Below are 27,634 nucleotides of genomic sequence, written 5' to 3'. Positions count from 1 at the left end.
GAGAGACCAGGAGCCCAGAATGATAACAGGACTGCAAGGACACTTCCAGCATCTTCCTAGAGGTCACAGAACTGAGCTTCCCCCTCCCTACCTCTCCACTGCTAAGCTTTCATGGTCCTGACCCTCGCACCTTAAATTCCACCTCCTCTTGTTTCTTCTTCCTAATAGCCACTATCTGATCACCTCCCAATTCCCTGAGGCAGGGAGCATTGAACAACTGAAATCACAGATAATTCCCCAATCTCATTTCCACCAGTAACTTTAAACCTCTTCTTCTACCCACCCAGCTGCTGACAAACAGTCAAGAAGAGAGTTTAGAGCTTCACCGTATTTTATTTCCCCTGCCCACCCCCACCCCCACCATCTGATGGAGCAATTCAGGGAAGTGGCCACAGGTGAGGTGAAGAAGGTGCCCTTAAGGTCGGATAAACCTGACGCAGAGTTATCGGGCCTGTGCAGCAGCGTTGTTTGCCTTCAATCTAAAAACAAGGCTGAGGGAGATGAGCAGAATTCCAAAGTGCCTTATTCAGGGAAGTGCCAATAGGGAAATTGAAACCTGATACATAAATAGAGTTGAAGTTAGGAGATGCATGGGTTTCTTCTGATCTAAGACAGCATGTTTTAAAGCCATGATGAGCAGGTGGGGGAGGGAGGGAGGATGTAAGGATCTTGAACACCAAGGTTTTTGGGGAAGGGTTAAGCCCCCGGTTCAGGATTGCTGAGATGAACTAGCAATGGAACCAGAGATGGAACCGTTTATGTGTTTCGAGAACGTCCCTGGCATCCCCTGGGCCCTGAAATTCCCCCATCCCCATCCTAACCAGCGCCATTCGCCCCGCCCATGCTGGGCTGTAGCCACTCAGGAATACCGCCAGATGGACCAGAGCGTGACCAGGGTGACGCTGTAGGCCAGCATCGCCAGCAGGTAGATGCGGAAGAGCAGCCTGTCCAGCACGGAGCCCACATGCAGCCAGTCCCGGGCCACCTCTCGGCTCTCATCTCGCTTCTCCAGGAAGTGCCGGATGGAGGCCAGCTCCTGCAGCAGCCCACGCGCAGCCAGGGAGGCCTCCCGCGGCGGTGGCGGAGGGCTGCCTCTGCCCCTTGGGGTCTTCTCACAGTCCTGGGGTCCTCCCAAATGGCTGCAGTGGTTTCCCACCTCTGGAAGAAGGGCAGAACATTTGCAAGGGAGGGAGGCTCAGCCAAGTGGCTGAATGCTGTCCCTTATGTTTCCGTGGTCTGCAGAAATTTTTATTAGGCACAATTTCAGACATAAAGAGTATAGAGAATAACTTACGTATTTGCATACCCACCTGCCAACTTAAGCAAATAAAGGGAGCCAATACAGTTGAAGATTCCTGTATACCCATCCTTAGTCACATCCTCTGTCCCCTCCCCAGGTCACCAAGATCATGAATTTGGTGTTTATCCTTCCCATGTATTTTTTTTTAACCCATGGGCTTTCCCCAACAATTTGATATCCACTATTTCATTTGAGTCTCACAATAGCCCCCACAAGAAAGGTAGAGTGGGAGTGATTACTCTCTGTACTTTTTATATGAAGGTGCTAAAGCTCAGAGAGGTTAAGTGACTACCCTGTAGTCCCACAGCTGGCGCATCGTTTAATAGTGAGGCCACCTGGGCCTAGGTATCTGGACTTTGAATCCACTGCTCTCTCTGCTGTGTCACAATGCCTTACTGCCCTCCTCTCCATGACTCCAGGTCCTGTACCAGAAAATACACCTGCAGATGTGGCTGCCTTGACCAGGTGAGCAGTGAAATTAGGCTTGAGGCTGGTGTACTAGCTCAGGAGCTCATGATGGGAAGGTCTTAGATTAACCAAACATCTCCTATAGAAGGCCTGGCCTTAGCCAGAGGGAGGACAGAAAGCAGTGGAGTGGGATGAAAGGGTTAAAATGCTAGTTTAGAGGCAGGTGGGCCTGGCTGGATGCAAATCACAGTTTCCCACTTCCTGGCTCTGTGACTTAGGGCAGGATCTCTGGCCTCTCTAGGCCTGTGTCCTCCATTTCGAAACTGAGAATGAGCATCCTATTGGGTCGCTGTGAGGACTACCTGTGAGAAGGCACAGAAAGTGCTTTGCAGGAGCCTGCCCAAAGCACTCAAGAAACCAACCAACGCCCCCCCGACCCCAACCAACGTGGCCGCAACAGCTCCCCAGGGGTGTAAGCTCCACACTGAGGGTCCCTCTGTACCCCTGTCTCTCTGCCTCATAAGTGTTTGAAGTCTAAGGGCCGGGGTCTTTGAGCTCATTAGAAAGAGAGTTTTAGAAATCCTGGCTGCAGTATTTAAGCAGGCGAAGCAAAGAGTCCAGTAACTGCCCGAGGGGCATCCATTTGACCCACTTTTGGGTCCATCTCAGAGAGAGGCCACTCTCAGCTCAGAGGTCTCAGCTCCTGACATGCTCAGCCTCTGGGACTCCTACCTCTTCTCCATCCACACCCGGGCTGATGAGAGGATGTGAACGTGAAGAAACAGTCCAATCGGTGCCTTTGGCTGAAGTCTGCCCCCTCCCAACGAGGCCAGGCATGGAACACTGTGTGCAGGACAGCACCCAATTCCCGGGCATGGCACGCCCTTCAGAGACCCTCCACCACATCCCTGCTTCCAGGCCAGAAGGGGCCCCTTCGTGTGGGACTCTGCCTTTCCCTCTCTCACCTGAGCAGTCATGAGTCTTAGTGGCTTGGGAGGTGGTGGTGGGCCTTTGAGAGGTTAACTGCTCCCCTAGGCAAAGGAGCAAGGTGACTCTCTCCAGAACCAGGTGCTGCAGCCAGGCTGGCACGGGCTGCTGCAGGTCTTGCTTGTGTACCAGCCGCACGATCAAGATGGTCTCAGCCAAGCTTATCACCAGCAGAGCCATGCACACGATGAAGTAGACACCTGCGCACCCCAGGGAAGGAGGGGGGGACACACAGAGGAAGTGGGAAGGGGCGGTCCCTTCGTTCCTCAGCCACACTGAGCTCTTCCCCAGGAGTGGGCCTTACCAATGAGGGGAGTGCCGATGGCGGTGGCTGGCAGAGTGTCGGACACAATGATCAGGAAGACTGAGTAGCCCAGGAGGAGTGTGATCTTGAAGGAGACCCTCTCGCCACTGTCCGGGGGCAGGTAGAAGCCCACGATGTCCATGACCATGAGGAAGATACTGGGCAACAGCAGGCTGACCGCATAGAACAGGGGCCGCCGACGGATGACCACCTGAGACCAGGAGAGGAGCTCACAGGGAGCCTGCGGCAGACAGGTTCTGCACCCAGGAGCCACCACCCCATCCCAGACCCCCTGCTTCATGGAGCTTTTAGCCTGGATCACTCAGAGAAGGAAATGGACAGAGCCTACATTCTGTCTCTGGATCCAGGCTTGTGCCTGTTCCGCGTAAGCAAGGGACAATTCAGCTGGGTTTCCCCATCTATTCTGTTGAAGCTCCAAGGGGTGAGTGTGACCCTGGAGTTGGGAAAAGGGCTCTTCCTCACAGGCCTCCTTAAGTCTCCCCAGGAGCGAGGACCTGGTAGTTCTGTCCGTCATGTACCCACACCCACTCCCCGTTCCACTCACGTAGAACTTCATTTCTGCATAATAGTTGCTGCTTTCGAGACTGAACTTCTGAAACTGAGGCAGCACCTCCAGGAGCTCCCACTCGCCCTGGTTCATGAAGACGCTCTTGTCGAACTTCACTTTTTCTGGTAAGCGCAGCAGGGTGATGTTGATATCCTGGACTGAGAGAGGAGAGATCAAGCCAGCCCTGGAGTCTAGTGCCAGGGGTGTGCCAGACTCCGTGATGGGGGCCATGGAGTGGGCTGCGCCCACATGACTTAGCTCATCTCAGCTCTCGATCTTCAGCCTCGGTTTCCTCAGCTATAAAGTGAGGTAATAGTGTACTCTGTCCCTATCGGTACAATGGGCTGTGGTGAGCGAAATGAAGTCTTGGATGGAAACATGGCAAAATGCAGAGAACCAGACAAACCATTTATTAGAAAGCCCTCTCTCTCTTTCTCTTACACACACAGACACACATACCCCCCTTACAAACATCTTTCTAGAGTTCCCTGCTAGAATTACCCACTTAGGAAATGAACAAAAGTCAACATTCTACACCTTTGCCTTCATAGAGACACTTGTCTTTAAAGATGAATTAGGAAAATCAGCAAAATCCTCACTTACAACATAGCAGTTTTACTTTCTGTGTCTATGCTAGAGAGACAGATATACACACGCGCCAGGAGGACAGGGGTCTGCAGGTACCGTGAAATATTAGGAAAGATCTAAATGTCCACCCATTGGGAAAAGGCTTAATGAAGTTTTATTAAGCCAAACGATGAGCTCTTCTCCAGCAGTCAGAATTCATGAGGAAGATCTAAATATGCACTAACTAGGAATGTCCAAGATTGGTTGTTGACTAAAAAGAGCCAAAAAGCAGTAGCATAAATGATACATTTGTGTAAATAAAAACCTATAAAATAATTTCCACGTGTTTTCCATAGATGTGTGTGTGTATATGCAAAGGACAGAAGGCTCTGGAAGAACACGCTATATGAAGTGTATGATAAAAGCTATTAAGTCTTGGTGTGGGGAGTTGTTGATGAACAGTTGGGGATTGGGGGTAGAAGTCAAAGGTCAAAGATTATTTGTAATTCTGATTCTTGTTCAAGGAAGTTATGTATTACCTTTGTCATGAACAGTTAATACAATAAAATCAGAATAGAAATGGAGGATGCCTTTTTGCGGGCGGGTGATGCTCACTTCACTGGACCTTCATGAGCAGCCAGCATTCATCCGCTCAATAAAAGTTTGCCGAGCACCTTCCCTTGAGCCAGACACTGCACTGGCGATCTGATGGTGGGCCAGAAATCATATTCCTACCTCTCTAAGTTTATGTCTGGAAGAGAAGCAGACATTGAATAAGTACTTACCAGTGCAATAGAATGGGGAGAAGAACAGGATGACATGAAATTGAGCAACGAGGATGCCTAGTCTGGGGGATGAGAAGAGTTCTCCACGAGGAACTGATGCTGATGCTGTGATTAGAAGGTGAGTGGAGGAGTCGGCCGAGCTAGGTGTGGCTGGGGCAGGAGTAGCGTGGGAAAGGAAGTGGGGCAGCGCGAGGGGGAGGGGGCAAGGTGGCCTAGGAGAGGAGGCAGCATGTGATAAAAGGAAAGATAAAGGGGCTTTGGGGCCTGGGAAGGAAGGCAACTGGGCTGGAGCAGAGCCCAGGGGAGCATGCACGAGATGAGGCTGGACTGGCAGGGCCGTGGGCAGGGCCACAGTTTGCAGGGCCCTCCCTATCTGCCAGGTGAAGGACTTGGATTCTGTCTCAGGAGTGCTGGGAAGCCATTGAGGGTTTAAGCAGAGAGTGACGTGATCAGATTTGCATTTTACTAAGATCTCCCTGGTTGCTGTGAGGATCATGACTTGGAGGAGGACGAGAATGACTGAGGGGGACCAGTCGGGAGGCTCCTGCAGAAATCCGGGCAGGAGACGAGGATAGCTGGCCGCAGAGGGGAGGGCACATCGGTAGAGAAGAGAGGCAGGTGGGTCTGAGAGACACTTACGGCCAGACCCTGTCTGTGATATAGGAAAGAACTGGTCCTACTGAGCGTCTCTCTGTCAGTTCATACTGTCTCATTCAATCCTTATGACAATTGAGGGAGGTGACAAGGGCAACAATATTAGTCCCATTTGGAGGATGAGGAAACAGGCTCAGCGGCATTAAGAAAATAAGTGATAAGAAAGTTGAATAAGGGAGAATGCATCCTGGTGTCCGAGGTCACTCAGGTGTCCGAGGGACCCCTCAATCTGTGCCCCCTACCCTCCCAAAGCTCATATACTCACTGGTGTGCAGCCAGCTGGTGAAGGTCAGGGAGCAGTTCTGTACATCGAAGGGGAAGTTGTAGATGTCAAGGCTGCAGGCGGTCACCACCTGGAGGGGCTTGTAGTTCTGGACCTCACCGCAATGCCGGACATACACGTACGGGATATTTGGAGACTTCCCCACATCCACACTGGCCAGGGAAGAGGGATCAGCTTGGAGGCTCAAGAAGCAGGTCAAACCCTGGGAGTCTGAAGGTCTCTGAGCAACTCGGCAGGGAGAGAAATTCAGGGAGGGGCTAGGCACCAGGATAACCTGCACCGTTTCATCTGGCCTCAGCTTTTCCAACCTTCTTGTCTATCTTAGACTTCCTTACCCGCCATTGTCAAGGCTGCTTTCCAAGCAGTAGAGGGCATTTCTCCTCAATTCCCCTGGTAACCTAACCACAAAAGGCAGGCAAGGACTCCGTGTACCCCAAATCCACTGGCTGTAAGGAGCTTGCCCAGCTGTCCCTACACTGCCGCCCACCCAGGCTGGGCAGAGCTCAGCTCCCAGGATTATTGGCCCAGTGGCAATGGGCAGGCTTGGCGGAAGAGCAGAACCTTGGGTTCCATCCTGACTCAGGCTTCTCTTTGCTCCCCACCCCTAGAAGTCCTGTGAAATGGGAATAATCATCTGTGGAGGAAAAGGAACTAGAGAAATCATTGAGAAGAACTGGGTCAAGCTAGGAAAGTCCGGCAAGACCTCGTCCCACGCTCTCAGCAGATCCCAGACCCCTAGACTCTCTCTAGTGACCACTGTGGCTTGGAGTGGCCATAGCCCGGGGTCCTGAGCCTGCAGCCTTCTGTGGAATCAGGCTGAGAGATGAGAAGTCAAGACTAAGGCTACTTCACTGTTTAACTGGAGATCCAGCCAGAAATGGAAATTTCCCCAAATTCCTCCATCCCGAGCTATGCAGGGCGTGGGGCTCTAGGTCAATTTCCTCCCCATAAACAACAGCATCCTCTGGAGTCAGGCAATGCAGTGGGTACTGGGCAGAGGGCGACCGGCCCCAGGCCACCTTCTCCTTCCATCTTTCTCCCAGCCATCCTGCCCACCCTGGCATGCAAAAGCCCAGGCAGTGAGCCTGAAGGGACCTGAAGGATGGGGAGAAGGTATGTTGGCTGGGGCCAAATAAGACAGGGTCTGGCTGCTGAGAGTAAAGGCTGGGGGGACACACTTCATATTGAGGGTGTAATTTGTGGCCAGTCAGGCACATGTGTGACTTGAGAGGTGTGAGTGTCTCTCAGCACCAAATCTCCACTGTGACCAGGAGCAGTGGCCACTGCTGGGCCTTCATTCCTTTCAGTAACAGTCCTGTCCCCCTTAAAAGGCAGCTGTCCTTTTTGGCTGTTATAACAGGGTGAATTCATTCCCTGGCTTCCTCTCCCCAGAAAAGGGGCCTTGAAAAAGTACAGACCTTCAACATCAGGCATAGAAAAGAGGAGTTTTAAAAAAGAAAAAGGGAGGGGGGAGCAAAGGGGAATTTGGGCCCAAGCCAACTTTGCAGACAGTTCTGCAAAGAGAGGGTGGGACCTCTCAAATGCAAGAGCAATGACCCTGTCTCCCTGCCCCCTGCCTTCCCAGCCCCTCAGCCACCTGGCAGCCCAGCCTCTGAGGACAGTACTCACAACTCGTTGATGAGAATGTCCGGGACCCAGATGCTGTCCGTGGGGATGGACAACTGGGTGATGTTGTCAAAGTCCTCAGGGTTCCACTGGAGAAACTCATCAGTCCAGTACTAGAGGAGGAGCAGGAAGGGTCACAGGCAGCCCCTCTATCTCGGGGGGGGTTGTTGGCAACTCAGGCTGACTCCACTGCTCAGTGCCCAGGCAACAGGCGGGCATTTTCTTGGGGGAATCTAGGTGGCACCCAGATTGCTCAGCAATACCTGACAGTACCCCCGCCTCTGTACTCACATACTCCTACATGCAATATGACGCAGACAGGTGCAGCCTCTCCGGGGGAAAGCATTCATTGGGGGATTTCTAATGTTTTGAATCCCCTATCTACCAACTGAGGCATCTTAGCAAATAGCTTCTTGAGTCTTGGTCTGCACATACGTAGGCGGGGATAATGACACGTACCTCACCAGGGTAGAGACACTTATTGTTAAATTTTGACCAATGCACTCTCCACTGTGCTGCCAGAATGACTGATCTAAAATGTAAATTTGCTCATGTCACTCGCTTGCTGAACATTCTTCAGTGGCGCCCCCTTGTACTCCGGATAAAGTTAAACCTCCTGGCCGACAAAGGTCTCCACCTCCCTCTCTAGCCTCATTTTTTTGTTGTCATGCGAAAAAAAGAATTAGAATTCTCCAGCCACATGGAACGAAACAGTCCACATCATGCCCTTCTTCCTCTCCCACACTACAATCCCCATCTTCCTTACCAAGGAATGCCTCATCCTTCCAGACTTAACCAAGGCCTCTGTCTGTTCCTTTCCCCAGGAAGCTTCTGTGACTCCCATCCCCAGGCTGGGTTTTTATGTGCCTCTTCTCTGCTCCCACGGTTGGCATGTCGTCCTTGCTGCCTTGAGTGGCTGTCTTGCTGCATTTAATTGTTTATTCAGGTGTCTGTGGCCTCTGCCAGTCTGTGAGCTCCTTGTAGGCAGGGCCTGGGTCTAGTTTGTGTTTCTAATTCTGGTTCTTTAGCACAGTGGCTGGTACATAGTAGATTGGCATCCCCTCACTGCGGGGAGCAGACAAGTGACCCCAGAGGTCCAAAGATGGGACCAGGCCAGATGTCCCAGGAAAGGAGCTCCAGGCTACTTGTTCCTTGGCTCCCCTCCCTTGAGGCGGGGTATGCTCCGTATTAAGGGACACTCTAAGGAAGGAAGGGAGTGGTGTGTCAGGGATCAGCATTCTGGCTTCTTCCTTCACCCCACTCCCTGTCCTGTGAGCTGAGGGTGGTGGTGGAGTGTGCCCAGGAGGAGCGGGGAGGGACTTTACAGAGACTCATATATTCCAGGCATGTCCCCAGAGCATCTCTCAGGTTTGACGTCTATGCACTGTCCCCATCCTCCTGCTCCCCTCTCCTCAGCCACTTTGGTTTCCCCTTCTGCTCTGATGTCTTCCCCACAGCCTCAGGGGCTGCCAGAGCGTGACCAGCCTGTGGACAGCAGCCCCCACTGTGTGCTGCCCTCCCCTACCAGCCCAGACCAGAAGTGCTGCCAAGGCCTCAGAGCTTCCACATTCAGTGCCTGACCAACGCCCATTAGAAGCTGGAAGAGTGGGGAAATGGCCAAGGATGTGAGGGCTAAGCGGGTGGGGTCGTCCTGTTTCAAATGCCCAATTTGATTTTGTCCAACCTGGCTTAACAGAAGGAAGAACTTTCTAGCAATTAGAGCTGTTTAAAAGTGAAGTGGCTGCCTTCGGAGCTCCCCGTCACTGGAGGCGTTTGATCAATAGAAGTTGAACAAGATTCTGGGAGAAACCTCAGAAACCAGAGGGGTTTGGAGGATTTCCCTTCCACGGACCCCAGGCTTCCTTCCATTCCCAGTCCTGAGCTTAGAGGAGTCCCCGCGCCCGGAACTCATGAGTATGCCTCTGGAGCCCTCCCCTCCCCTTCCCTCTCCACAGCCTCTGAGGTTCCTGACTCCCCTGAGATGGAGAAACCCTTCCCAGAAGCGTAAGTCCCCGTCCCAGGATGTGGGGTGGGCAAGGGGCTGGTCTGCTCACCTGTCGGTACCAGATGTAGGTGGTCAGCACCTGATTCTTCTCATCCTATGAAAGGAAAGGGAGCTCAGCGAAGGTGGCCCTGGGGCTGGGGGTCCCCGTGCACATGCCAACCCTAAAAGGAGCTGCTGCTTTGTGTCCCTGTTCCCTCGGGAAGCGGAGTGAAGGAAAAGGGTGGGGAGAGGGCCAGCCAGGAAAAGTGGTCTCTTACCAGGACTCACTTAGAAAGAAATACAGTGATTTCTTTCTTAAATTCCTATGTGTGTATGTGTGTGTGTGTATAATTATATGTACTTTCTATTACCTTCTGTTATGTTATGCATATTATATACGTCTATTATGTTATGTATATTTTAAATATATAATATACCTAATAAAATAGGAGATAATAGAAAGTTTATATAACAATATCATATGTATCTTTCTATTTTTCTATATTGTATATACATCTGTACATCTATTTCTATCTCCTGCCCTAGTATGAAGTCAAGAGGTACAAAACGACATAGAGTGAGAAATTCATCACTCTCCCTCGCTCCCATCCAATCCCCACTTTCCCTTCCTGAAATAGCCACGCTGACCACAGTAGCGACTGCAAAGTCTGTTCCCATGCACCCTGCCCCAACACAGTGCCCTGCATCTCTGCAATTATCTTCTTGTTTGTCTCTGCACAGTGTCTGACCTCCTCTGCTGGGCATTGCAGCCCCCTGCCACAGTAATTGATGAAGGAATTGATTAATTAATTGATTTATGATTAATTCTTCCACCATTTAGTAATACCAGCCGTGTCCCAGGACCTGTGTAAGACACCAAGGGCATGGAGGTGACTAGGACAGTCTGAACCCTCACACAGCTTACATAGGGAGATGGTTACCACGATACAGTGTGTGAAGAAACTCCTGTAATGAAGGACCTGCTGGCTGCAGGGATGCAGGAGAGGCAGCCACACAGGTGACCCTAGTTTTCTGGTGTGGGTGTCTATGTGGATGGTGGGTGCTGTAGTCTGCCCTGAGCCATGGTGCCAGACTACAGGTACTGTGGGTACTTGAATGCCCACTGTGCTGCCCAGGGGGTGACTTGGTCTCACATGGTCTCCCACCCCAAAAGGCCCACCTCTGAGCCCAGCAGATTGGGGCTGAGCTCTCACCACGCTGAGGATGGCATAGACGATGACATCAATGGATACGGTGGTTGGCTTCCTCCAGTCCCGTACGGGTCGCACGCCCTTCTCGTAGTTGGCCAGGAGGTAATCTGACAGCCTCAGCAAAGCGGGCCTGGAGGTGTTATGGGTGTGGGGCACCCCCCTGAGCCTGGCTGGGAAAGAAAACAGTTCAAAGTGGATGTTAGAACCTGAATCTCTCAGCTCTCTTGCCCTGGTTTGAAAGCTGTTAAAAGGAAAGTGTCCCCGCCCTTCCCACTCAGGAAATTCCCAGATACTCCCGCAGACTGAAATTCTCATCACTAGAGCATTTTGTCTGCAGAGATTCCTGCCAGAAGTCAAAGGCATTGTCTCAGAAGGGTAACCTCTGCACTCATTTACGCGAGAGAGGGAGCTGGGTTGTAAAAGCAGGTGACACAGGATGGGTGGGGTCTAATGTCGGCCAAGGACTGAGAAGGGTCGAGAGTCGGGAGCTGCCCAGAAGAGGTGGGCCTGTGGGGCCCCGAATGAGGGGCTCTGGGGAGCCAACAGGAACCTGCCCTGCATGTGGGATACTGGAAGGTGAGAGAAATGCAAGAAAATGGGGCCCCAAGTGCGCAATTTCTAAGCCAATAGTCTGTATGAGGGTTTGCCTCAGCCAAGGTCAGATCTCAGCACCTGCACGGCTCCTCATTGTCTCCTTGACCCTGGCCGGCACCTGACGAAGAAAGAGGGTGGGAATCCAGGGAAAAGGGACACTGCCTCTGCCTCCTGCAAAATCCACCCGGAGAAGGTCCCCTGCCACCCCTCCCCCTCCACGTGCGCACAGAGTCCTGGGGGAGGCTTTGCCAGGTCTCCTTCCTAGGGTTGCTCTGTGGACACATTTGATGGGGTTAGGGAGAGGGTTAGGGGGGAGGTGTGGAGAAAGTGAGGAGAAACCAAATTGTTCCCAAAGCAGGAGGACTACAAGGACAAATAGTGACAAGAAAACCCAACTCCTAGGCTTTAGCTCCATTCTATGGGGATGTCATGGTCACCTCAGTTATCCCTCTGGGAAATAGCAGGAGCATTTCCTGAAAGGTGCCAAGAAATATGAAGACAAAAGGCCTGTAGGGGGAAGGGGGAGCACCCTAGGGGACAGGGGAACAGGTGCAGGGATGTGAGGGGACGGGCAGGGAGAGACCAGGGTCTTTCTCAGGAGCCAGCAGGCCTGGCTTCCTCTAAGCAACACTCCCTCCTGGCTCATCTTGTCCATCACGTGCGCAGCCTGTTGGTCCTCCAGACTCTCCTTCCTGCCCCTCACCGCGTAGCCCTGATAAACTTTCAGCTTCCCTCAGGACAGAGAAAAGCAGAGAGGGAAGACAGGAGACCATTTACTGAGTGTCTCCTCTGGAATAATATCAGTTGACATACTACTCACTTCTGTCCTCTGAGAGGTGAGTACTGTGCCCTGCAGGTGGAGGAACTGAGATTCAAACCCAGATCCCTGTCTGTCTTCATGACACCAGCAACGGCCCAGATCCTGTTGTCTGGGACTCTGACCGGTTTGGAGGGAACCAGACTGGGCCTTGTGGGCTTTAGAGCAAAGAGCCATTGCTGGGAGGGACAGAGCTTCTCCTCAGCCAAGCCTGGGGGTCTTCTCCCCAGGCCACAGTCATAATGGGCAGCCTGGGCCTGCCTGTCCCCCTGCGTTTCTCCAATGACAGCTCACAGGGAAGAAAACCACTATGCCTGTGAGCCCTTCATGTGTGTCCAGCCCCTGCATTACATCCTAACTGCACCCCAGCCCCAGCTTCAACCAGCTCTGGATGGAGAGAAAACCTTCCCAAACCGAGAATGAATATTGTCTGCAGCCAAAGGAAATGGATCCTTTTGGGACTAAAACGCTCTATATCCACACGAGGCAGGAAAGGCTGGGTGGAGGGAATGCAGAGTGAAGTTTGGTGTTATTGGAGTTAGTCCCGGGAGGGAACTTTAGCAAATGAAGGCTCTGAGAGCCCATGCAACGGGACCACTACAGTTCTGGTCTCCACTCTGCTCTAATGAGCTGTGTGTCTTTGTGTGAATTACTCCCCCACTCTGGACCACAGCGTTCCCATTTATAACAAGAAGCGGTGGACCAAATGAGCTTGAAAGTCCCTTGCAGCTGCTATTCGATAGTTTAGGGGCAAAGAGGAGGGAAGCCCCTCTCCTGTACCCGTCTAGCATTTCTGATACAGCAGGCTGCTGCTCTGCTCCTCTGCTCTCCCCAGGCACCCAGCGTCCCCAGTTTTCTAGCTGGACCACAGTGCCTTAAAGTTCTCTCGTGCTCCTCTGTGGGAGACCCCTGACTTTCCTGCAGCAGCACCCACTCCATAAATCCCCCTTCCCTCAACCCTTGGAGGAATCAGGTGTCTCCTACCCCACCTCTGAGATGGCCCGCCAAGTCCTGCGTGTTTTCGCATCGTCCCCTTACCTTCTCCCTGTGCCAGGAGCATGGGCAGAAGTAAGGCGAGCAGCGCCCGTGGCACCCACAGCAGCATGGTGAGCTTCCCGCGGTGTGGGGGTGCCTCAGAGCCACCTTCAGAGTGAGTCCCTCGGAGAACCAGCCTGCTTGCACTCTGCCAGCCTCACGTCCCAGCCAGCTGCATCTCCCCAGTGCTCCCAGCAACTTCTGAGGCCGCAGTGTCACACTGCCTGGGCCACCAGGGCTGGGAAACCGCCAAGTTTTCCTGCACTCAGTCCTTCAGACAGATCAGGTTTCAGGGTGGGAGGGATGGGAGGGGACCAGTGAGATGGGAGCCCGCCCAGCTGATGTCATGCAGCAGGAGCTCAGTCCACCCGTTCATCCAGGTGGCCTGGCTAAGTTCTCCAAGGAGTAGCTTGGGGACAGGGGGCTGCAGGAGCCCCGGGAGCAAGGGTGCAGCCTGCCTGCTGGGAGGTGCTCCAGGCTGCTGGCTTTATTTCTGTCCCATGACAAATAAGTTTCAGCTGCACTGGGCTGGGGCAGGTGGGGTGAGGTAGGAGGGGCAGGAGGGCCACTCCCTCACTCCCCAGGGTGACACAGTGCCTCTAGCTAGTGACTGTGCATCTCTGCAGACAGAGGAAGGGGACCTGGGGGCACCACATGTCTGCCCTTGTGTCATCATCTAGATAGACACAGTTAAATATTTAAGTAGTTATATATACATAATTTTATACTCTGTCTATATATTTATGTATTTTAAATATCCATGATAAATGCATGTTATAAAAATATAATAGTAATACATGCTCACTGTAGAAAAATATGAAGAAAAATTAAAATCATCCATAGGCTTACTGCCCAGAGACAGACACTGTTAATATTTTGGGGTATATTCTTCTATCATTTTCTTCTGTAATATGTATACAATGAAGTTAATATGCCATACATATGATTTTGTATCCAGAGTCTTTGTTTGCTTAATATCATTTCATGAGCATGCTCAACATTTTCCTATTAAATGTTGTTTTCCTTAAGTCAGACAAAGAAAGACAAATACTGTATGATTTCACTCATATGTGGAAGATAAACAACACATAGATAAGGAGAACAACTTGGTGGTTACAGGGGGAAAAGCGTTGGGAGAGGGTGAGAGGGGAAAAGGGGCACATGTGTATGGTGGTGGATAAAAACTAGACTATTGGTGGTGAACACGATGCAGTCTATACAGAAACTGAAATATAATAATGTACACCTGAAATTACACAATTTAGAAGCCAATATGACCTCAATAAAATAATAATAAAAAAAAAATTTTCTTAAAAGAGGAGTTTCTGTTTTTGTTGTAAGTCACATAGGCAAGTATCTATCCCTCAGATGCCCAATCGTGTGCCACCAAAATTCCCTGAGAAAAGAATTGCTGTGAATTTCTGTTGGAGGGAATCCCGGCCCCACCTCCCTGTGTAGGTAGACGTGGGCGTTTCTACCTCGAGAGTTAAAGGCAAGAGGCATCTGTATCAAATCATAGCAAGCTTCAACAACAGAACATTTTCTTTCTTTTTAATCCCTTTCCAGCTGCATTTAAATGTGGAATAAGCTGAGAACACTGTAGGAAGGAGGAATTTTCTGAATTGTAGTAAAAAAAAAAAATCACCTCAGTCAGGGGTGAGCCCTTTGGGTTGTGTCTGGATTTTCCTCTCATTCGTGTGCATGATGAAATCTGCATATGGCGTCCATGGCTCCTGATGGAGCCCCTTCGTAGGCCCTTGGGCAGAGTTGGCCCTGAAATGTTCAGTCAAGCTTGAGGAGGTCGGGATACCCTTTTCTCAAGTCACGTGCTTCCTCCTGCGTAATCCAGAAAGACAAGGAAAATCATCTCCAAGAATTGCTTTTGGAGGAATGGAGACGAGGACAAGTGGTAGAATAGGAGAAAATAGGCAGCCCCAAACTTCTAGGGAATTTAAAGAGCCACACCCCCCAGAATGAATGTACTCAGACTCCAGCCTTGACAGCAGGACAAGGCAAGGCAGGAAGAGCTAGGCTGCCCTCGGGCCTCCAGGCTGAGGTCTTGAAGGGGCTCAGACTCACAAGGAGCACTTGTGGACTCCTAAATGCATTCTCGAGTCCAACATCTGGAGTGATAAAGATTCCTGGGCTCGTGCTCCCCTCCATTTATGGCCATTACCACTTAGAAATTGGCTGCAATTTTCTAGAAGGATTCTCCTCTTGTTTATGTCCATTATGAAATCTGCATAGAGCATTATACCTTTCATTGATGGGGTCCCTCCTTATGGCCATGGCCAGGATTTGCCTTAGCAGTCACAAGTGAGCAAACTCACTTTATAGCTCCATTATAGCTGTTTCATCATTAGAAACAAACAGGCACTGGGCCAGCTCTGGTGGCCTAATGGTTAAGTTCACATGCTCCGCTTTTGCAGCTGGAGTTTGGTCCCCAGTGTGGACCTACATTGCTGGGTTAGTGGCCATGCCATGCTGGTGGCCCACATACTAAAAAATAGAGGAAGATTGGCATGGATGTTAGCTAAGGCTGAATCCTCCTCAGCAAAACAAAACAAAACAAAACAGACACTTAAGTGCTCCATCACAGAACCCTAACCACTGCCCCCAAATGCCCCATTTGTACTCCTTGGGGCTCCCTGTGTCCATCCACGAGGCCCTCCCCATCTCTTGCTCCAAGCCGAGCTGGGTACCTGGGGCCCATTCCTTCCACTGAGCTGAGCCACCTGGACACAGAGAGCCAGGAGGAAGCACCAGGCATTGAACTTGTTCTGAAAGGGGCAGAGTCAAATCAGGAGGGAAAGGGGCAAGAAGAAGATGAAAAGAAACGGAAGCTAAAACTACAGAAAAGGTGAGGGAGGGTGGGGTGGGAGAGTGGGGGTTGTGGAGGAGAAGAAGGGAGAGAAGCAAAAAATAAAAGGAAGAAAAGAAGGAAAAATTGGTAAGAAACTAAGAAGGGAGAGGAAGATCGGAGTAAAAGACAAGAAGAGGAGCAGAGTGGAGAGGAAAAGAGAAGGAAGAAAAGAAGAGGAGGAGGAAGGATGAGGCAAGGCGGCAGGAGGAGGCTGAGCTATGAAGCCAGGATGGCCTGAATGCGGCTGACCCCTCCCCACCTGGGACTCTGGAAAGTGGGCTCTCCACACTGTGGAGTGGAGTGCCAGCCACCGGTGTGTGCCGCAACCCACCTAGGGGGCAGTGAGAAAGCCTGGAGACCCTGTGCCGTAGTCCCTAGGCCTTCATTTCTGGGAGCTCCTGGAATCCTCTGGGACTGCCCAATTGTGTTAGGGAGGGAAGAGGATGTCTTCGGCACAGTGTGTGCCTCAGGGAATTAGCCTCTTAGGTAACAGGATTAGAGCGAGCCGGGCAGGCACAGCCTTGGCTGGAGATGTATTGCCTGTGCGCCTCTCTGATGGAGCAGCAATCAAGTTTCCCCTGAAGAAATTTCCTATTAATGGATTTGATGGCACAAGAGAGGAGGGGGCGGAGTTGGGGCCTTGGCCAGTGGCGGGGTGTAAATTGCCTCCGATGAAACTGTGGAGTCACTTTTGCCCCTTTTAAACGAGATAAGAATTAGTGCGAGGCCTTGATGAACTCTCCTTGGCTGGTGGGGATGAGGGAAAAGTGGAGGCCTGGCTAATTTGATTCCTGAGCTCGGCCTTCAGACGGCCAGGCTCCTCCCAGGGAGTGGAGGCAGACACGCAGATGGCAGCGGTCCAGCGTGAGTAATGAAAAGCTCTGAGACTGCAGGACCTGCAGGCCTGGGCCTTCCCTCCGTGCCAGCTGCTCCCAGCACCTCAGGGAGGAGGACTGTACTGCACAGGGACCTGGAGCTTTCCACCCATCCGGGATCCTGTCCCACAGGGTCATACCCCTTATCACCTTTGTTGCTTTCATTTTCCAGGTTAAAACACAAGAGCCCAGAGAGACTCCATGACTTGCCTCCATTCCCACAGTTAGTTACGGAGGGAGCTGAGATCCTCTAGACTCCTGGCTCCAGCCCTTCCATTACAGCTGTGTTTCTCACCTTCTCCAGTAAATTTTTACTGGTCTGTAAAACTTTTACCACCCAAGAGCCTGACCTTTTAAAACCTATAAACTTAACAAAAAGTTCTGCAACCTGTAGTAACCCTAGGCCCCACTAGGGGCCCACCTACTAGGGAAGGGTTGAGGGAGGCTTATGGTTTGTTATCATGGTGCTACATGGGGGACAGAGCTTCATCCTCCGCCATCACCTGGGGGAGAGGGATCCACGAAGCCCCACTGGTTAGACACCCGAGCTTAGCACTTGCTCATGGAGTCCCTACAAGACCCACCTCTTTCTGCTCTGGGGATGGCATAGGGAGGACAGACAGGGGCAGCCTTTCCTCCACCCAGTTCCAGGGACCTGACATGGCCTGGCAGGAAGGTTAAAACATTTAGGGGTCATCTACCCAGGGAGAGGGTGGAAGCCATCAGGATGCGAAGATGCCTGACTCAGTTTTCCTAGTTCTCCTGCCCAAAGAGGCAGCAGCGGCCTTTACAGGGAGGACAGAGGAGGAGTGGCATCCCCAACAGACATAGGAGGATCTCTTCCCTCCTCGTCTTTCTTTCTTTGATGTCCCATCATGTTCCATCACGATCTTTTCTTTATCAAGGCCCTGGACCTTGGAATGGCGCAGTTTGCCACCACTCCGCTGACAGTACCTACCATTTGTCCAGCAAACTATGTGCCAGGCACTGTGCCCAGCTCTTTAGCTTATTCAACCCTTATTTCTTAGGAAGAAGATATTATTATTCCCATATTGCAGGTGAGGATATTGAAGCACAGAGAAGTTAAGTAACCTGTGCAGAATTACATAGCTGGTAAGTGGAAGGTATGGTACTAGGTCTTACAGACACAAAAGCCTGAGTTCTTAACCACCTGGTGATGCGGAGTCCCAGAGCATTCTCTTGGACTTAGACCCAGGCTGATTGGACTCTGGCTGCAGTCCCGGGAATGGATGGGGGTCCCCACTCCCACCTTGATTGCTTTTGTTGAAAGGGCAGGCTCTTTTGGCTGGCCCTACATAAGCCCACTAATTAAAGATATTTTTATTAAAGAGTGTCATAAGAATATGCAGTAAGTTAATGGACCGTTAAGTTTACTATTTTCTCTATGAAGAGGGTTCAGAAATACTGCTGTCCACCATCCTGGTCTCAGCAAAGCCAGTTTCTGCAAATGTTAGGGATCAGGCCTCACAATAAACATGGAACTGACAATCTCTGCAGCCCCTCCTCATAGTATGGAAGTGATGCTAGAGTTTTTGGAGTGTAATATTATTCTGTAGAGTCTGGGTACATGGGGCGGGGCTGCCTCAGAAAGATGTGGTTATTTCCCATCTCCTGTTACCTGGGGAAGAGGCCCTTTTCTTGCCCTCTAACCAGACAGGATCCAGATCCTGAAGTAAGTGGCACAGTGGGGCTTTTTCTCTCAATATTGACCCCAAAAGGTCAAGAGGACCCAGAGTTTGGTCTTAGGAGTTGGGTGCTTACATTGCCATCTTCCACGTGCAGATAGGCAAGGAGTAGGAATGACGAAACCCAAGCAAGCGGCCTGTGAAGCTGTGCTGTGCCTTTGCGACTCTATGAAGCTATTTTGGGACACTAGGAAGGATTCAGCACGTCTAGGGGAGCTGAGCACCCTGTGCCGGGCAAGACAGACTGTTCTGGTCCTTTCATACCCCTTTGCTTATTTCCCTGTCTCTTCCCTTGATATATATTCCTGTGGGAATTCCCAACCTTCATCCTTCGCACCAAGGGGAGGAGATGGGGGCCGGTGGCCTTTGTTCCTGAGTAGGCCAGTATGGTGACAGCAGCAAGGGTCTGAGAGAGAGAGAAGCACCCAAGTAAAGTGAAGCCCTAGGGACTGAGATGGGGTGCTTGGTCCCACTGCGCCGTCTGCCTGGAGATGTTCCTGCGGCTAAACTTTGGAGATTTGAGGACTTGTTTTCCTAAGGGAGGTGGTGATCCTTCACACAAGCCATAGGAAATCAGGAGTATGAGAGGGAGCAGAGCAGGCAGGGGCCTGTCCTTCCTTCTAACCCTTCCCCTCCTTTGTGGCGCAGGAGGATGGAGATGTCACTGCAGTCGTTACAGGTATCCAAGATGGTGATGTTCCAACCTCTTGAGTATGTCCCTTTCCTGTAAGACGACACTTTCTGCCTACCTCTTTCCCCAAACCTCCATCAAATTTGCGCTCTTTCATCTCCGTGAGATGGAAGCTTTTCTTCTGTGCCCCAAACAACAGAGCCAACTCCAGGGTGGTCTCCAGGGCAGAAGGTCACCCTGGAAAGTGCATCTGGGATTAGCGAGCTGGTAGCAAAGGCAAGGCCTTAATGGGGTTGGGGGTGGGTCATTAGCCCATCTGGTCACCCCGAAGCCGGACCTGCAGACAGAAGGTGGTTTGGCTTAAATTTCTTTTTAACTCAAGAGAATTGCTAAATTCCAGGGAGGAAGGGACCAAAGAGGTCATCTTATTCCTGGTGAGTGCCCATTAGTCTATCTGGCCACCCCACAACTGGACCTGGGGAGAGAAGATGGTTTGGCTTAAATTTCTCTCTTACTTGAATTCTGATTTCTAGAAAGGAAGGGACTGGAGAGCCCTTTTTAGCCATCCTCTTGCTTCCGGGAAGATTAGTGTCTTAATATATTGTTATTAGTATTTTCTGAGAAATTTTCAAAGAAAGAAACCTCACAAGCTCCTTTGGGATTCCAAAACAAAGTTTCTCCTAATATCTAACTTTAATTGCTCTTGGTACAATTTAAATCATTTCCTTTCATCCTGTAAAAATGAGTCCCGTCTCCCATCCATCCGCTCCACTGTCTTTGAGAGGCGGTGAGAACACAGTGGTCATTTCTGGGCTCTTCCAGAGAGAAGAAAGCAGAGGCCGAGAATAATAACATCGACCAACCTTTGTAGCGCACCGCGCAGTTTACAATATGTGTTCATGCATATTCTCGCTTTCACTCTGAAACTCACTAGGGCACGCTGAGGTAGGCGACATCCCCATCTTATGGATGAAGAGCTACGACTCTGAGACATTTGGTGACTTTCCCAAGGTCACTCAGCTTATAGGTGTCCAAGCCTGGTTTAGAACCCTAAGCCAAGCTAGGGCAGCATTCACGAAGATCTGACTCTGTCTTCTACCTTTTCTACTGGGGTAAGAAGCAAAAAGGAACACAACAAACCATAACGGTTGCTGCCTCTGGGGGATGTGGATCTGGGGGAATAGGGCAGAGAGGGAGACTTATTTTCTCTATTTATCCTCTTACGCTTTTAAATTTTGTGCGATGTAAATATATTACCTAGTCAAAAAATTTAAATGAGTTTTTAAGAAGAATCAACGGGAAGAATGGAATACAAACCAGGTCCAGTCCTAGTTCCATCATAAACTCCGTGTCACCTTGGGCAAACCAACTGAACTGTCTAAGCTTCGGTCTCATCATGTAAAACATGCGAATAAAGGAGTAATTGGCCTGCCCACTAGATTGATCTATCTACCAAATTCACAGGACTTCTTTTGAGAATACTGTAGTTGAACACTTATTAATCTGGGATGGAGAAGGCAACATCAGCATCACCTGGTTCAAATTATGCCTGTCCCCTCACCTAGATATTCTGACATCTGCTCCCTCTTTCCTACCACACACACGATTATGAAAATAACAATTCATGGTGTTAGGAAAATAGCACGGACTCTGGAGTCAGACTTGGATTGAGCTCAAATCTCAGCTCCTCAGATAAGTAGTTACATGATCCTGGTCAAGATACCTATAGTGTTTAACCTCGGTTTTCTCATGTCTAAATTGGACATAACCATACTCATCCACATAGTTCACTGTGAGGATTAAATGAGATGCTGGGTGAAAATCACATGGCACAGGGTAGGACATAGGATGTACTCAAAATCTGATCATTTCCTTCCCATTACAAATAAAAGGGATCAATAGAGTGAATAAATAAGTGAGGTAATGGGTTGTGAACACTCTAAAAGAGTTAAATACCGCAACACAACCTGCAAGGGGTTGTTCCTGAGCAGCCTGTCACAGTGGCCTGAGGGTGAAGCCTGGGAATAGGGGAGGGGAGACCTGGAAAACAACAGTGTGTCTGTGACCCAAGTGGACATCACCTTCCTCAAATGTCACCTTCTCAGTGAGACCTCCTCTGACCACCCTATCTAAAAGTACGCTCCGCCACTGCTCTTTGTGTTCCTTCTCCACAGTGTTTGTCACCACCTAACATACTATGTGGTCTTCATTTGTCTTGTTTATTATCTGTTCCCCCTTCTAGAATGTAAGCCCCACAAAGGCAGGGATTGCTCCCCGCTCAGGTTTGCTGAGGTATAATTGACAAATAAAATTGAGTATATTTAAAGTATACAGTCTGATGATTTGATATATGTATACATCATGAAATGATGACCACAATCAAATTAATTAACATATCCATCACCTCCCATGGTTATCTTTTTTTGTGTGTAAGAATGCTTAAGATCTAATCCCTTAGCAAATTTCAGGTATACATACACTTTTATTAACTATAATCACTAGGCTGTATATTAGATCCTCAGAACTTATTCATCTTATAACCGGCAGTTTGTACCCTTTGACCAACATCTCCCCATTTCCTCTACCCCTGGCCCCTGGCAACCACCTAGCAACTACCCTCTTGGGTTTGACTTTTTTTTTCTTTCACTCTCTGGCTTATTTCACCTAACAGAATACCCTCCAGGTTCATCACTTTGCCAATAGCAGGATTTCCTCTTTTTATGGCTGAACAATAAATATTCCACTGTATATATAATCTTATTTTCTGTATCCATTCACCCATCGATGGACACTTAGGTTGTTTCCATATCTTGGCTATTGTGAATAATGCTGCAGCGAACATGTGAGTGTATATATCTCTTTGAGATCCTGATTTCATTTCCCTTGGATATATACCCAGAAGTGTGATTGCTGGATCATATGGTAGTTCTATTTTTAATTTTTTGAGGAAGATCCATATTGTTTTCCACAGTGGCTGCACCAATTTACATTCCCACCAACAGTGCACAAGGGTTCCCTTTCTCCACGTCCTTGCAGCATTTGTTGTCTTTTCTCTTTTTGATAATAGATATCCTAAGAAGCGTGAGATTATATCTCATTGTGGTTTTGATTTGCTTTTCGTTTCATTACTGATACTGAGCATTTTTGTGTGTGTACTTGTTGGCCGTTTGAAGATCTTCTTTAGAAAAATGTCTCTTCAGGTCCTTTTCTCATTTTTTAATCAGATTATTATTAATTTTTTGCTATTGAGTTGTGTGTGTTCCTTATATATTTTATATATTAACCTCTTATCAGATATATGGTTTGCAAATATTTTCTAGCATTCTGTAGGTTGCCTTTTCATTTTGTTGATGGTCCCCTTTGCTGTGAAGCTTTTTAGTTTGGTGTAGTCCCACTTGTTTATTTTTGCTTTTGTTGCTTGGACTTTTGGTGTGAGATTCAAAAAACCATTGCTTAAGACCAATGTCAAGGGGGTTTTTTCCCTACGTTTTCTCCTGGGACATTTATGGTTTCAGGGTCTTACATTTAAATCCTTAATCCAGTTTGAGTTATTTTTGTGAATGGTGTAAGATAGGGATCCAGTTTCATCCATTTGCATATGGATACTCAGTTTTCCCAACACCACTGATTGAAGATACCATACTTTAGAAGAGGGGATTTCTATGTGTTTTGTTGATTAATGAATTCTCAGAAACTAGAAGAGTGCTGGTCACAAGTAGATGCTCAATAAATATTTGTTGGGTGAATGAATGGTATTAGCAGAAGAAAATAGTATTAGGGAAGAAAAGTGGAGATATCTAGTACTTGTGCTCTGGAGCTCTCCTCACTTCCTTGGGGGTAGGGGGTCTGTCAACTAAGGTAGGAAGGATGCCACCAGCCCAGGAGCCGGGATCCTTGGCTGCCTCCTCTGGTTCCGGGGAGGTACCAAACAGACTGCCATGGTCCCACTGCTGCCACAACTCTGGTCTGCTGCTCTCTTGGACGGTGACACAATGAGACTCAGGTGACCACTGGGCGGCCTGTGCAGTAACGTGTTTCCTGGAATGGGGAACATTTGGGCCCCCTGAGCTGCCATTACCCAGAGAAAGGAAATAGCCTGTAGTCCTGTGTGAGTAGATAGAGTGGTGGGACAATGGGGAGAGGGCAGGCATGGAAGAAGTACCAGCCTCATTCCTAACAAGGGGGAGGCAGTGAGGCCTCACAGGAGGTCTCAGCTGAGGAGCATTCTTCCCTCCACCCGGTGCAGAGGCAGGATCCACTGAGGCGGTCACATGGCCCTCCTGCTCCAGGGACCACTGTCTCATTCATCTTGGCATTTATGGGAGAACAATCTGTCTCTCAGACTAGAGCAAGGCCCTTGACCAATCCCAGCAGCCACAACCTGCCTTTGTATCAATGTCCTCCAGAGTGAGAGGTATCTAGAGATGTCTTGGGCCTTAACCCTTGGGTGTTAACCTGGTCTAGTCTCCAGCTGGCACCCAAATCTCTATGACATCCCCAGTAAATGATCTTTCAGCTTTTGCTCACAGAACTCCAATGATGAGGAGAACTTTCATGACAGCCCATCTCACTTTTGCAGAAATCTTTCCCTCAGATCTGTTTCTCTAAAACATCCAGTGCTCTCCTTTGGGACTATTCAGAAGGCAAATTCCTTGTTGATATCAAAGTCCTTCCATCATCATTCCTTCTCAACTGTAGCCCCAAGCCCCTCAGTTCTTTCAGCACAGAGTATTAGAGCAGGAAGGACCCCACGCAGGGAGGCAGAGGCTGTGCATGACTCACCTTAGAGTCTGCAAGGCTGTGCCATGGGCCTGGGGCATCATAGACACTTATTGGCGTCTGTTGAATGAATGGATGAGGGAAAGAATCTGGTGCACAGTTCTCGATTTATAGGTGAGGAGAGTGAATTTCAACAAGGATAAGTGACCTCAGCAAGGTCATGCAATTCCTCACTCCAGAACTAGCTCCCAGTTCAGAGGATTTTCCAGAGTCCCATACCAGAGGGTTCAGAGACCTGTTTTTGCTTTGTGTTCTCTTTTCTTTTCCGTTTGGCCTGGTTTGCTCCACAGAGGCCCTTGTAGCCCATCTGGCCCCTGTTCCCACTCTGTCCTCACCTGCTGTGACCCTCCCATTGTTCTGTCCACTCTGCCTTAGAACCTTTGCTCAGCTCCTCCCTCTGCCCAGAGTTCTCTCCCCGAGATGTCCACTCGGCTAATCCCCCCTCCTCTCCTTTAAGTCATTGCCTGCATCTCACCTGCTCTATGAGGCCTACCGTGGCCACTCGATGCGATATCTTCATCCATCCTGCCCAGCACACCTGATCCCTCTTACCCCGCCCTGCTTCTTCTTTTTTCCACAGCCCCATCAGGTCCTTACACTCTGCATGACTGACATGTGTTGATTCTCTGTTCTCTGTCTCCGCTGATAGAATGCGAGCTCTGTGAGGGCAGGGAGCTTTGGGGGCTTTGTCTACTGATGTATCCCAAGTACCTAGACAATGCCTGATACCTACTAGGGGCTCAAGAAATATTTGTTGACTGAATCTCCTACTTGGAGAACCAGCAGGGCCCCAGGTCTGAGTGGCCTCCTGAATCACCTGAAATAGGACTCATATTTGTTAACAGATGGGTTGGTTGATGACATGACATGTCTTTGCTGCTCTGTAGCCCTGTGTATGGAGCACTGGCTACACAGCTGAAGGAAGAGGTGTGTACACAGGCTTTCCTATGGTCCCACAGAGGTCCCACCCATGGTCATGGCCGAGAAGTTCCCCTACCCCAGCTCCCAGGGGACGATCTGTGGAGTGTGACTGAGTTCATGGTTGCTCCTTTTACTTTCCAACCCATCTCAGATGTCCCATGTGGTCGGCTGAATAATGGCCCCAAAGACACTCAGGTCCCGATCCCTGGAACCTGTGAATCTTACCTTATGTGGCAAAAGGGAGTTTCAGGTGTGATTACATTAAGGATCTTGAGATGGGGAGATTATCCTGGATTATCCCCGTCAGCCTTAAGTATCATCACAAGTGTCCTCATAAGAGGGAGGCAGAAGGAGATTTGATGACAGAGGAGGAGAAGGCCATGTGATGACAGAAACTGAAACTGGAGTGGTGAGCCTTGAAGGTGGAGGGAGGGACCACAAACCAAGGAATGCAGGAGGCCACTAGATGCTGAAAAAGGCAGGGAAACAGACTCTCCCCTCAGAGCCTCCAGAAGGAACCCGTCCTGCCAACACTTTGACTGGAACCCAGTGAAACTGATTTGGGGCTTCTGACCTCCAGAGCTGTAAGAGAACATGGCTGTGTTGTTTTAAGCCACTAAGTTTGTGGTAATTTGTGATAGCAGCCATAGGAAACGAATACAAACCATTCCTCGGGCAGCTCCCCCTTCACAGCCACCAGTACAAACCCCAGGTCTGTTTTCTCACATCCCACAAAACCTCAGACCCTCAGGCTGGGGTGGATGGACCCTGCGAGGTCCCAGGTGACTTCAGCCCCGACAACCTCACGTTCCTCCTCCGGAGTGTTGTTCCGAGTGGAGCCACCCCCTTCCTCCTCTTCTGGAGCTTTCCAACCGCTGTAAATAGACCCTGAAGTGCCTTGCTGGCCTGGAGTAGCTTCCCCAAGAGAACCCTCTCAATCTTCCTGCTTTCAAGTACTTAATTAGTCCTAAATGAAGAGTCCTCCAAAAGCATACAGCACTTTGCACATTTGCTGACGTAATCGCATTTGCGCATCTGTTGTTGCCACTGCTAGTCATCCTGGAAGCTTTCCTTCCCCTTCGGGCTCCCGTGAAGGTGACTTCGTGAGCCCTGAGAGCAGCAGCACTTTCCAAAGCACATCCTCTCCTTCCAAGGAAACCTTCTGAATTCTACAGCTCGATTTGTCATTCCACCAAACAAGGGTTGAACTGACCCACCCCAAAACATTCCTGAACTTCACACGTGAACACAGATCGCCATGATTCGGTGCTGCCAGGTTTGGACTTCTTGTTGTTACTATGTCATTTAGTCAGTATGACAATCCAGAGAGGGAGAATTTTACTCCCTCCTTACAGATGAGGAAACTGAGGCTCACTGTACCGTGGAATCAGTCAAGTGTGGTGATTAGAAACTGGATATGGCGACCACCAGTACTATCCTCCAAATTTTCCAGTTGTCCCCTTTTCTGGGCACTTGGAAGGATTGCACCTCCTGGCCTTGTGGTGTTTGGGTTGGTTGCATGATGAGGACAATGTGACAATGAGTTGTGAGAGCAGAAAGGACAGGTGTGTCTTCCAGGCCAGGCAAGACCCTTCCTTGTGAGATCTCTTTCTCTCTGCCACAGTGACTGACGATGCCCCAGATGGAGGCTGCTCCATCTGCCTGGGTCTCGGAGGGAGGACAGGGAGCAGAGCTAGAGCTGACCTGCGGTGGGCACACAGCACGCTGCTGTAAACCACCACTGTGAGGGCGTCACGTGTTACCACCGTATAACTGAGCCTCTCCTGACTAACCTGGCTCGAATGTCAGCTCTGCCACTTTCTGGCTACATAGCCTTGGATGAGCCAGTCAGACTCTAGGGCTTGGCAGGATGGATGCAGGGCATCTCCCATAGAGTTTTAGGGAGGATTTGATGAGATAATACGAGTAAGATTCCTAGTGCTGTGCCTGTCACGTAGTAAATGCTTGGTAAATGGGAGTTATAGTCACTCTTGTTATTACTGTTATTATTATAAAGGAAATTCAGTAAATTGCCCAGAGTCCTCTAGTTAGAAATGATTGGCAGGAAGGGGAAGGGGACCACATTTTTGAGCAGCTATTATGTGCCTTGTCTACCTGCAAAGTCTTCATCCTAGGTGTTGGACATCATTATCCCTGTTTTACACATGAGTAAACTGAGGCTCAGAGAACGGTTTAACTTGTCCAGGGTCACGAAGCCATTAAATGGTGGAGCCAGGATTTGAATTTAGGCCTGAATGACTCTCTCCCCATTATCTTCCTTCTCTTCTTTGAAAGAGAATTCCCTCAGCACTGTGCACATAATCCTCTCCTAAACCCAACCTCCTCTACTCCACCCTCCAACCAGCCCCATCACTTTCCCACATCATCAAGGCTTGTCAAGGGCTCCAACACACCAGCCTTCTCCAGCCTTCTCCTCAAATCTGGACTGCCCCCATCCTGACCTGACCTGTAGTGGCCCAGCCCCATTTCTGACCTCTCCCTCTGCCCTCCCCACCTACTTCTCTTCAGCCTGGGCAGAGGAGCCCATGGAGTCCTCAGGATTCCAGCCCAGGGCAGTATGCACATCTTCTAGCCTGAGCGTGCTGGGGCAGGGGCTCTTTCCCAGCAGGATGCAGCCTGGAGGGAAACACATTGCATTGGGAAGTGGAAGACCCTAGCTCACCTCTGGGCTCTGCATTTGAGAAGAATAATCCATCACCTTTGCAACTTCCATCC

The 27,634-nt window shown here is 49.9% G+C and overlaps 1 protein-coding gene across 2 annotated transcripts; it reads right to left on the bottom strand.

Annotated features, from left to right (window-relative positions):
• Window positions 1-313: 313 nt before the first annotated feature.
• Window positions 314-24,587, bottom strand: HTR3A (5-hydroxytryptamine receptor 3A). 2 transcript variants are annotated; one of them, XM_070623161.1, is made up of 11 exons: window positions 24,453-24,587; window positions 14,769-14,959; window positions 13,127-13,394; window positions 10,681-10,847; window positions 9,537-9,581; window positions 7,486-7,595; window positions 5,839-6,008; window positions 3,565-3,725; window positions 3,000-3,210; window positions 2,674-2,895; window positions 314-1,158 (listed from the first exon to the last, which is right to left on the bottom strand). In XM_070623161.1, exons 3-11 carry the CDS (start codon window positions 13,191-13,193, stop codon window positions 860-862), a joined length of 1,452 nt encoding a protein of 483 aa, XP_070479262.1. In that variant the 5' UTR covers window positions 13,194-13,394; window positions 14,769-14,959; window positions 24,453-24,587; the 3' UTR covers window positions 314-859. The 2 variants fall into 2 exon arrangements, with proteins under 2 accessions (XP_070479262.1, XP_008529352.2); XM_008531130.2 differs by lacking the exons at window positions 14,769-14,959; window positions 24,453-24,587 and having other exon boundaries at window positions 13,127-13,414.
• Between the last annotated feature and the right edge of the window lie 3,047 nt (window positions 24,588-27,634).

Source organism: Equus przewalskii, chromosome 6, assembly GCF_037783145.1.
Source record: "Equus przewalskii isolate Varuska chromosome 6, EquPr2, whole genome shotgun sequence".
In the NCBI taxonomy this organism is placed as follows: Eukaryota; Metazoa; Chordata; class Mammalia; order Perissodactyla; family Equidae; genus Equus; species Equus przewalskii.
This window is presented reverse-complemented; position numbering and strand designations above follow the sequence as displayed.